At 41.2% G+C, this 11,880-nt stretch overlaps 1 protein-coding gene across 1 annotated transcript in view; it reads left to right on the top strand.

The window, feature by feature from the left end:
- The first annotated feature begins 1,263 nt into the window (after positions 1–1,263).
- Positions 1,264–11,880, top strand: part of LOC133128833 (MAM domain-containing glycosylphosphatidylinositol anchor protein 2-like) — a 205,275-nt gene continuing 194,658 nt past the window's right edge. The window contains exon 1 of the mRNA XM_061242640.1: positions 1,264–1,482. Within this exon, the coding sequence (XP_061098624.1) occupies positions 1,410–1,482 (73 nt within the window). The 5' untranslated portion in view covers positions 1,264–1,409. The remainder of the gene's footprint in view (positions 1,483–11,880) is intronic.

Here is an 11,880-nt window from a genome sequence, read left to right as displayed (position 1 = left end):
ACTATCCGTGTTTGTTCCCCGCTGACTCACAAACACATCTTTCCAAGTCCTCTCTGACATCGTGCCAGAAACTGCCTAGACAAGCGCCTCATTCAGGAACATGAAAGCGCATCGCTAAGTCTTCCAAAGCTGTGTGATATAAACAATATTTCAAAAGGCAAGAAACATGTGCATTCATGCACCATTACGAAGGGTGTATTAATAGAGTTAAGGACGCAATAGACGATGAACAGACTGAGCAACAATTATAAACCAATGTGCAGATGAATCGCAGCCGAGTGAGGATTAATGGCACGGTTTTTTGGAATACGCTAGGATAAATACTAAACCATTCGTAATATGGATACATCTACCGTGGATGAAAGGGTTGGAAACATTATATCCATTATTGCCGGTTAAAACGGATTCTCCTTAATTCCAAAAACTAAATTATCCCTCTGACTTATATTTTCCTCCATCTCGATCCACCCCGTGGTTGCATTTCACGTGCCCCTTTGACGCTGTTTGTAGTTCCCCATACAGATGAGATCTCTGAATCACGCACTCTTTGACGTCGTCTGGCTACTGGCTGCAGTTCTGCGCTCCAGCCGCACAGCACGTATTGCGCAACGTGACTGATCATCTATCCGCCAATCCCCCTAGATAGTCTGTGGAGAAAAAGAAATATCGTACAGTAGTTACACTGCATGCTCGCATCCTCTTTTACCTTTTTATCGAGGGAGTTTACTTGTTATCGGGCGCATGCTCTGTGCCTGCACTGGAACAGCCTTCGTCCGCCCGGAGGTGACTCGCTTCTGGTCCCTGGGATGTAGTCGTGATGTGTTGGTGAGCGCAGCGCGCCTCTTTGCATCAGCAGCTTCGCGCGCCCTCATGCTTCTCGTTTTCACGGTAGCTGTGAAATACAGAAATAACAAGTTAAAAGCCAAGCTGTCTTGTGAGAGCATCGGATCCCGAGACGAACAGCGGGCATAGGATGATTACTGTTTTGGTACGACCATGGTTTTCTGGGATTCGTGAAGACTCGTCGGTGGATATTGCAGGACTGTGATCATACGTGTTGGTTTATTTTTTTCTGCGGGGAGTTTTAACGCATCCGGACAGAAGGTCTCCTGTTTTTGGTGTGTGTATTAGAGCCACCAGCTTTCCTGAATTGATTTTTTACATGTAGCTACATCCTTATTTTTTAAGGAATATAATGTACTGAAATGAACAGCTGTTCAAGACCATAAACTGTCGCACTTTGCCATTTTTAAATTATTTTGTATTTGCCACGCCACCTTCAGAACCGTCACCAAGCAGCGCGGGCGCGGTGTGGTTTTTCACTGGATTTGAGTTATTTCCGACAGCCAGTCTTGCCTCTGGCAAGGACTCGTCGCTATTGAGCTGGATATGGTGACATTAACGTAAAGATGGATTTAGTTTTCAGTCTCTCGTGGCTTCTTACGGTGTTTCTGGAGGGCATTCATTGCCAAGGAGTATATGGTAAGTGGGTGCAAACGCAAAGACGTATTCAAACCACGATCATGAATCCACATATAAATAAAAACAGGTTTGTTTTCAGAATTACACCCTTAACGCCTGGGCATGGATGCAATCAGTATTATACGTGATTATTATACAGGGAAATTTACAATTAGCTACCTATAGCTACGATGCAAGACTACCGGCTTTCAACCAACCACAGGTGGCTTGCTCTCATTTTCACACATGCTATTTACATGGTAAAATGGTTGAGATGTGCAGTGATTTATACAAGTGATTTACTAAATTGCACATTGAAATGCATTGTCGTCATTTTTCTGTTATTACATTCTGTTCATCGGCCCGATGTGGGTTTATCGAAGGGAAGCTCGAACTGCTATCTTCCCTTATAGCCTGCATTGCACACATATTTTTTAATTAATTTAGATTACCACAGAACATGATTTGAATTTGCCATTGGTCACTGTCATGCAGCGAGATCGTGTAGTACATATATAATGGGCTCTTGTATTCCAGTGGCCGTGAGAATAAGCGTGCCCGGTCATAGCTGGTTGCATTAACTATAGTTGCATTGAGTTCTGTAACACCACGGGGCTGAAAATTGATGATGAAATTACTTTGAAAATAAAATGCTAGTAAATGTGAAATCGGTCTCCAAGCGTCTACGTGTCAGACAAGAACAATTATAGTCATTATTCTTCATGAGGGAAAACGACTCATAAAGCACACAGACTAACATCACCAGGGAGAACGGGAACAACGGAAGAACCATTACTTTTGATTGTAATGATCTCCCGTAGCAATGCAATGCAGTCGGACAGTTCCCTTTCGAAGCTGGTTTAGAGTGTGCGGCTACTAATATGACACCACTAAGTATTAAATGACGCGCACGCAGTGATGGTATGTTCGACTATTGCTTGGGGTTTGGGATGAATACAAGAATAATATATGGAGCCTTGAGACACTGTCCGCGAGCTTAGTGAAGGGAACGCGGAGCTGGGATTGCTTCCGTAGAAGTTTGGATCATACAGATTTTTAGAACGCTTTTCTACCTATTTATAATTGAGTCATGCAATTGACAACAACTGACACTGGGTTTAAAACAAGTAATCAAAATAACGAATGCATCATATTAATAGCTCACAAAATAAAGCGAACACGTGTCGAATAATTGCCTGCAATGTAATAACCCTTTAATGACACAGCCTACTAACTCCCGTTCTTGTACTATGCGGTGTGATGTGCATCTTTCGACTTCGAAGCCGTGCCGCCCATTGCGAAGCTACACAAGTGGTATTTCAGAATGTTAGTATTCAAAGGAAATGTAGTGGGGGCAGTTGCAAACTGTAGTCTGCCTTTTGGGAACATGCAAACAAACCAAAATGCAACGTTTGCAATTCCGCCGGAACGGAATTAAAATTAGTTTAGGAATGCATTCATGAGTTTGTACTCAACATCGAGTAATGGAAATGTTTTCACTCCGCTTGAAGCGATGCACTGAGCCCTGCATAAATGGAATCGAAAACGATAAGAATGCATTATGATCATTCAGAATGTATAAGAGTAGGAGGTGAATAACATACATATACCGGAGATACAAAGCAGATATTTTACAAAATACTTTTCTGACATTAAGATATCAACAGTGCTAACACACATTATTATTATTATTATTATAATAAATATTATTATTATTATTATTATTATTATGTGTACATATTTTTGTTGCTAACAATAACACACACTAACAGATGCAGGTACATGAAAAAGTAATGCATTCCATGGACACTGGAATATCAGCAGTCATTGTATATCATCGTCAGTGTGAGCTGCTTATTTGGAAAATGATCATAAACAGTATATGGATCATTGTGCGCATGTTAGTATATACAGGTGACATGTAGTAGCCTTCAGGAGCGTGGTGTGATGTTTAAGAGGAACATTTGCAGTGAACTGTGGAACTCCAGCTGAATCAAACCCACTTTAACGTTGGTGGGAGGAGGCCACTTGTGTCGTCCCTCTGCAAAATTGTTCTTACATTGCTACATTGCCATATATTATTTATGACAATGGCAGTAATCAATAGTCTGTGTTGTGTATGTAAACACTAACAGCCTCATTCTTGCTACATCACTGCAATTCATATACAACACTCTTGAATACTTTTTCAATAGAATGTTAAGAAATCTGTATTTGTTCAGATAAGCATTCAGCATAGTTATGCTGCTGAACTCAAGATTAATTGGCGGTTTATTAAATAAACTACTGTAGACCCTCATCTAATTAAGTGAACAACTAGTCATGCAGTTGAAATATCAGTCTGCTTTACTAATTTGTTTATGAGTCACAAATTAAGCGAAAGCTGAACTTTCATTTTGATATTTTTATTAGGACAGATACACTGTCATATATATTTCTTGAAAGATTATCAGCAGATTTCATTTCATTTCAAGATACAGATATAGATGAAAATAACAGATCAATCACTAAGCGCCACTTTATTATCATCATACGTGTGATGGAGTCAAACAACTAAATAGCATGATGCCTCAGGTATACACTATCTATCCACAAATCATTTTCGACTCTTTATCTTATTACACTTAAACTGAGTAATATTTCTCAGTGTTTTAACAGTCCAATTGCTTTGTTATTGTCTCTGAAGACTGCTGGTTTTCCACCCTCCCTTCACCTGGGAGTCAGGTGTGAAGACAGTCTGGCCACTCGGTAGAACTAATTGTTCAGCTTATTACCTGAGAGAAAAGAAAAACCAGTGCCAGAATTGGATTCAAGGTCCAAATTTGATGATGGCTGCCTTCCACTGTAGCTTATGAACGTCTTCCTTGTCCCAATGCACTAACAAAGGAACTGAGATCAGACTTGCATCAGAATTTATTTGTTCAGTAAATTAAATTGTGAACTCAGGGCTCAAGCCAGTTCTTCACTTGAATATTTGCACATATCTCATATAACCAGCAACATTTTTCTATCAAACAGTATTATAGATTCCTCACTCTGGGGGCACTGAATGTTTTCTATTAACTCGGTTACATGATGTATACTGTATGCTTTATAAAGTGGCTTGATTGCTATTGTGAGTTGAATGCAAATCCTTGAATTGCATATCTTAAATATCATAAATATCATATTCAACTGAAACACATCTGAGTAACCATATCATGGTGACAAACCATTTTCTGGATGCCCCACCTACTGACAGATGACTAAGAAGTAGTAAGCATGCATCGCATGGCTTGTTGGCAGATAATGTGCCTGACATTAATTCAATCAAATTATGTCACCGGGAAGTTATTCAAGTTCTCAGTAAACAAGTGTAGCATTGTAATGATGCAGTTTAACAATATTGCAAGATATCCTGTCCTAATGCTCTTCTGGTTAGACAGCCATCCCTCAGCTTTTGATCTCTTCGTGCTATTGAAGCTGGTGTGGGTCTCAAGGGCCTTTTTCATGGCTAGTTCAGATGTTTGGCTTCTAAGCTATGCAAATTGTCTCTGCTGTTGAAGACAGAAGCAGTCTTTGTTGCTGCCCGGTGCCTCCTCCATAGGGTCTCTTTCCACTTCCCTTGGATCCTACTCCTGGTGTGCCGAATTAAAGTTCCTCAAATCCTTTACCCCCCTACCCTCCTCCCCACAGTCTGTCTCTCAGTCTTCCAGGGGTTGGACACTTAAGCTAGGCTTGATGTGGCCATGTGTCAAGCCTGGTAATGGCTATGCTGCATAAGGAGATAATATAGGTCCCACGAGTGTGAGCAGCCAGGAACAGTCAGTCAGTGTACGATACATTACAAATTCCCATTACCACATAGTCAAGTGGGAAGAAAACAAACTACTCTCCCTTAAAGTGGCAGTCCACACATACTTAGTTCAAGAAGGTACATGGTACATGTCACCAGACCTTGAAACACAGCTGGAAGGCCTTGCAACATCAGATGAGGCTGAATAGTATCTGTAAATGAGAATTTAGTATTGCCATTGATGAGAATGACCATCCCCCTGCTTCTGGCACCCCTCGCCCTGTCGTGATTGGGCTGTCTAGTCTGTTTGTCTCACGATCCAAGTGAAGCGTCACTATTAGACAAAGGATTTTGACCCAAACTTTCCTCATTGTGAATGCAGCGAAAGGCAAAATAGGAGTGTGAACACAACAGGACTGCTTGGCTCTTCTAATAACTCTCAGACAAGTAGATAACCTCATCCTCATGCAAAGCATGTGCATTTAATGGATGGAGTCCAAGTTTTTAATGCTGGGTCATTTAGAAAAAAAAAGAGAAGAAGTTATTTCAGCTATCTCCTTTATCAGGGATACATCTTGTAGCTTGCATTTCTGCATATTAATAATTAATAGAGAGGATACTAAGTATCCACAGAAACAGTATATTATACTCAGGGTACAAACACAGCACCTCGCCTGGGATTCCAGCCTGGGATTCCTGCCTGTGACCTTCTGGGATATGGTGTCCAATCCTGAAAGCTTGCTGCTGTGTCGGCACCCATTTTCTTCCTCTCCGAGCAAAACGTTGCCCAAGGACGTGACATCGTCTATCAAAGCACTTTGTCATTTGCTGCTCATGGGACTAGTTTTTTTAAAAAGTGTTTGCGCAGCCCGGAATTGATGGGGCCGCTGGTGACAGTGGCTCGGGGTAGACGTCGCCGCAAGGTATTCCCTCCAGAGGCTTCCCACGTTGGGAACGTCGTGTCACCACAGGGCCATTTGAGTAATGTCATGCGAGTCTTAGACTGCCGGAGGCATATCGATGGTACTCTAGCCCCAGTGGCACGACAGAGGTCCTAATTACTACTCTCATTATCCTAATTATTAAAAGTTCTATCCTGTTGCCAATTAAGGACTCAGGTCACAGGTTACCATAGAAGGTTTTTGTCACTTTGGAGATAATTTAGAATCAATTGTGGCTCAGTTATCATAGGGGAAAGTGAGGCCTTTAAACTTAGACTTAAGATTAGATTTAAGGCCCAACTTTGATGGGACTTTTGTAAAAGATGGCACTGCAATAAACCCGCTGAACCATCTTTAGATCACTTTGTTTGAAGAAATTCTGTGCAACATGGTTTATCATGCCACTGGTAATCATACCTGGGTCAAATACATAATTATTTTTAATTCAAATACTTTTCTGTGCGTGATTGATATTGCCTGGTGCAATTCAGCCAACCAAGAGGGCCAGAAGGTGGGGTTTGCTGTTTTTGAGAGTATTTCATTGGTTCCAATACACCAGACTAGCTCTCAGACTAGTATTTGAATCCAAACCAATGACATATTTGGCACATGTCTGCTGGTAATGCATGGGAAGGCTTACTATTGTCTTTATGCCTGCTATTATCATAACCATGTTTGTGTAGTCTTTGTGAAGTACTTAATAAATATGTTGTTTCCAATGACAGATAACAGTGAAGCGTGAGAAACAGTGGCTCTCTATTAGCATACCGGTAACATGCAAAACTGAGTGGAGGACTTCATTATTGGCAATAAAATAAAATGGAAAAGGAAAGGCATACTGTCATCATTATTTCATAATCTCTCTGAGAAAATCAGTGATTGAAACATACTTTGAAATGAATGAATTACTCTTAATGACACATTCAGTCAGGCAGCTTTCAGAATACACATTCTGATTAATGCGTTCAATTACTGTATCTGGCTGTAAACATTTCAAAAATATGTGCTTAAACGTTTTGCATTAAAATATTTTTTACATTCCAGCGATAGTCAAGCTATGAACCATGTGTGTGTATGTATATGTGTGTGTATGTGTGTGTGTGTGTGAGTATGTGTCTCTTTTCTGGATGCAGTATAGCTATATTTTACATTTCAGGCAGGCATTCCCTGCATACCGTAATGCAGGTACACCCTGTTACACAGTACAGCAGAATGTATGAAAAACAGTAGTGTTATAACCCAGTATTTACCCAGTATTTACCTGGTTGCTAAACATCTGTGTTACCCCTATATTGTGACTGCATGTAAGAACGGCTCCATTTACCAGTGTGTGTGTCGCAGGGATGTTCAGGTCATAAAAACTGGAAGAAAAGAGGGATGTTGACAGCAGTGCTCCTAAGATATCACACCTACGTCTGTTCACAGTCATGGATGTTGGCTGTCGACTCATGTTTTTTTGCTCCTTTGTGTTAAATCTGAGGCCCTCATATTCCACATAGGTATGCCAGTGAGTGCCCGGGAATTCTGGGATGGCGGCCTCATTTCTGAAGCAGTTTTAGAACGGTCTTTTATCTTTGGTGATGAGTAATGTTGATGTAGTCACGCAGGATCTGGTTCCAAGGATGTGTGTTGAGTTGACTCTTAAATCTGAAATGCTTCACTCTTAAGCGTTCAGCCGCACAGACAATAGCATTTGCCGTCTGCAAAGCAAATAGTCTTCTCGAATCTTCTCAGAGCTATTGCGCTATTTTGAAATCTCCCTGTGCTTAACTACTGATATGTTCTCCTGCACAATCTTAGCTCTATAACAGGAAAGCAGTTCAATCTCATGTCAAACTCACTGCACGATTCCCTGAAAACGAGGCGTGTATTAGGATATCAAATACTCCATTGATCATTGCAATTTTTTGAAATAGCCCCCCCCCCCCCCTCCCATAAACAACAATCCTCTCCCCACTCCTCCAGTCCATGACCGTCTCAAAAATTCTCAATATACAAACCGCGTCCACAGTCATTGTATTGTCCAAGGGTACATGCAGAGCTTTTAAAATGTGTAGATCAGGGGTTCATAATACTGGTACTGGAGAGTTCCGGGGCTTGCTGCTTTTCATTGTTATCCTATCTAAGTGAGTTATGTAGTTAAGTCACCTCACCTGGGTCCTTGGCTGTAAATTGGTTGCGCCTTTTATCATGGAAAAACCTAACGGCAGCAGAACCCATGGCTCCCCTGTAAAGAATTTAGACCCCTGATGTAGACATTTGAAAAACTCTACGTGCAATCATTTTCCTGTCAGCGTAGTTGATGACGGCCATATTCTGTGCACAGGTGCACAAGACTGCGGGGGGTGAGCACTGTATTGTCCTCTCCTCTCCCGTGATCTCCGACCTCTCCTCACAGGGCCGGAAGTTGAAAAGCTGCACCTGAGCGGTGATCTCCGTGGAATTTGTTTTTCTGCAGATGTTTACCAAAGCCACTGTCCCAGGGTGCCTGACACTCAATCTGCAGGGATGTAGAAAACCTGGCTAGCTGCCCGGGCTATACCTCTGTTCTGTCTCAAAAATCTCAGCAATTCTTGTGGTTATTTTTACATTTGTTACAGTTCATTGTTTAACAGATGCCCCCATGTACTCCGCACACAAACAGTAAAGCGGGATTGCTTTCAGGAGAGTGTTGTTAATTTAAACGTCCCATATTGTATTCTTTTCCAATGTTTTAATTTAGGTCCTGATATCCATAAGAAGACGTTTGTCAGTCAGTGCCTCTCATGAGCTTTGAACAAGCTGTTTTAGTGACTGTCTTTAAGGCTCATTGATATCAGAGAACCTCTGTTCCGAATGGCTGGTTAGCTCCAATGAACTGAACGCCATTTGTGCCGAACGCTTGGATTTGTTCTGGCTACAAGGGGGCCGTACTGAAGCAAATGAGTGTATCGTTGTGACGTCTTCTTCAAATGGATCGTGTGGAATTATTTGGGGACTGTGCATTTTGATACTTTCAGTGTTTTTATAGCACCTTCAGCTCTTTTATAATCCACAAGGAAAATGTCATTTTTGTCAATATAGGACCCTTAAATGCTTTCATTATTTTGGCATGCCCATTACAAATGTGGGACAGTCCAGTCAACCAATTCACGGGATGGCAAGCCTTCATTAACCCAATGTTGGATGGCATGTAATTTAATCGTCAACGGCATAACAGCCTTAGCACATCATGGTTCATGGCACCTCTTTCTTGCGTCACTACCAATCACAGTCCATAAGTCTTTAATATGCTGCACTTCTGGGGCAGAACATATCCCTCAGCTTTACCTCTGGCTGCACAACCACCACAAATGTGCACGCTTAACATGTCATGGTTTATAGCGTACACATACTGTATCTGCTTGTCATCTCTGCATACAGCAACCCCCCCAAAAAAAACATTATACTTTAATGTTGCAGATACACTACATTCTAGACAGTATGCGGATTCAATTATGATTGCTCCACATCAATTATTTTGGAACGTACCCTATTTATTAAATGCCTCCTGCGCATTTAATGTGCTGCCCCATATCTGTCACATCAGAATGCTCTTTGATGCCTCAGGCTAAATGCTATTGTGGAGTCACACAACCATTTTGTTCTCCTTTTTAGCCTGTGCTTTTTCGACAAGCTAAGAGATTCAATGTAAATTTGCCTATCGGCTAGCAGTGTTTGCGAAGGGGATGACAATCCCTCCCCCTTCCCCACTTAACTCACCGGCATTGCTGAGTCCGTGAAGAAGGGCTTTAATGAGCACCATGTGTTAGCTACTGGCACATGGGATGGATGTCACATTTTTCACTGTTTTGGGAGTTGAATCATTACGAAAATAACCAGCTGAATTGTGAATGAGCCTACCATAGTTTACAGGGGTAATTGGTCACATGAATGCCTTAAACATGGAAAATGCATGTATATTCGTCTTGACTGAAATCTTTATATTTATTTTTGTCTTTTATTTTATTACAGCACAGAATGCCATTTGACCATTTGCTTTAAGTGCATTTTAAAAACACCGGGCCAGATATACCTAGCCTTGATCAGGAGCACATATGACGCAATCTGCCCAGGAAACATGCGTCGTATGTATGAATCTGGGGCACTGGGCTAGAACCACAGTATGTGTTTGATCTAGGCGAGTCACAGCAAGATGTCCTTAATGCATATATATTTAAGGGTGGATGACGCAAATAATGGGCGGAGATATTATCGAAGATACACTGAAATAATCTTTACAACAACATGAAACAGTCTATTAATAGTGAATATTAATTAATGATTGCAGCCAAGCAATAATTAAGGCTGGGTGTTTGTCACAGAAAATATTTTCAAAATAATGTATTAGATTAACCAATATCTCATGCAAAGCAATTGGAAGTGACTGAAATAATGTGTTCAAAGTAGTCACAGGAACTGTGTGTTTGTCTTGAGTAGTTATCCTCCAAGACAATCACAGAAAAGAAATGGGGAATTAAAAGGACTGCCAAAAAAGAGAGAATGACCTGCGACTTCTGTGACAGACACCCAGCCATATAAATAATGACGCTTCTGGGAGAAATAAAAGATGGAAAAGATTTTATGGTACTGGAACCTCCCTCATGATGTTCCCATTCTATCCTGGCAATAGTCGAGCTCATTTCAATGTTACATCTCGCATTCAATTCAAAGGACACTAGCCGCCATGGCTGGAATATGTACACATTTTGCTGGATATGCTTTTAACTAGCAGCCGATCCATGGATATCGACAGATGCAATGAAGATATCCAATGCACTAAACACGTGTTTTAACTGCACTGTTTAAGATCTGCCTCTTTCGCTAAATGCGGTTTGTAGGCAGTCCAATTCGCTGATTACATAATGAGCTTTAGCCTTTGTAAATGAGACGTTCATTTCAGGCAGAAAACACATCCTCGTCAGGCCGCATTTTGCGCTGTGAGCTTCACGTACGCAAACTGGGCCCACAGTCTTTGGTAATGAATGGCATTATGTATGAGAAAATGGGCTCTAAAAGGGTTTTTCTCTCGTTTTTCAAGGGGGAAAGCGTAGTGGTTTGTGCTAAGCATTTCTTTGTGTAGACCAAGGCCCTAATGTTTTGATACACAAGATCACCATAGAGCAATGTATGATGACAGACTTCTCAGCCCACAGAGAGCTCATAACATTGTCTCATATACATCAGCTGCCTGTGCGCCAGGCATTGTCTCGTACTGGCGGAAATTTACGCGCACCTTTTATCACCATTATTTGCAATTAAATCCAGCCTGCTTTGCTTTGCATATGGCCCAGCATAACTGCCTGCAGTTCACTGGGGGGCCTGATGCAACTTATTGCACAGAGCTGACATCAGCACTAGTTTATGCAACAGATTTAGCAAAATATCCAATCGGTGTGAAGATCTGCGTCATGTGACTGTCAGACATTTTTCTTTTTTCTTGCTTCTGCGCCTGGCTCTCCCCGCAAACCTGCAACAATTAGAGCTCACATGGTCTTTAATTCGTTGTTAATGTTAATTTAATTTTTGTTAAGTGCTATGCAAATGCTAATATTATTAATGCATATCTGCCTTGATACAAACTGCAGAGTGCAGTTGCTGTAAGTGTAATTAAGGAATGCTTTTATACAATGAAACATATTACTGTTCATGTTTTTATGAGAAGAGGACTGGGAAGGATGCAGC

Source organism: Conger conger, chromosome 5 (assembly GCF_963514075.1).
Source record: "Conger conger chromosome 5, fConCon1.1, whole genome shotgun sequence".
In the NCBI taxonomy this organism is placed as follows: Eukaryota; Metazoa; Chordata; class Actinopteri; order Anguilliformes; family Congridae; genus Conger; species Conger conger.
The sequence above is the reverse complement of the archived record's forward strand: the minus strand, read 5'-3'. Positions and strand labels throughout refer to the sequence as shown.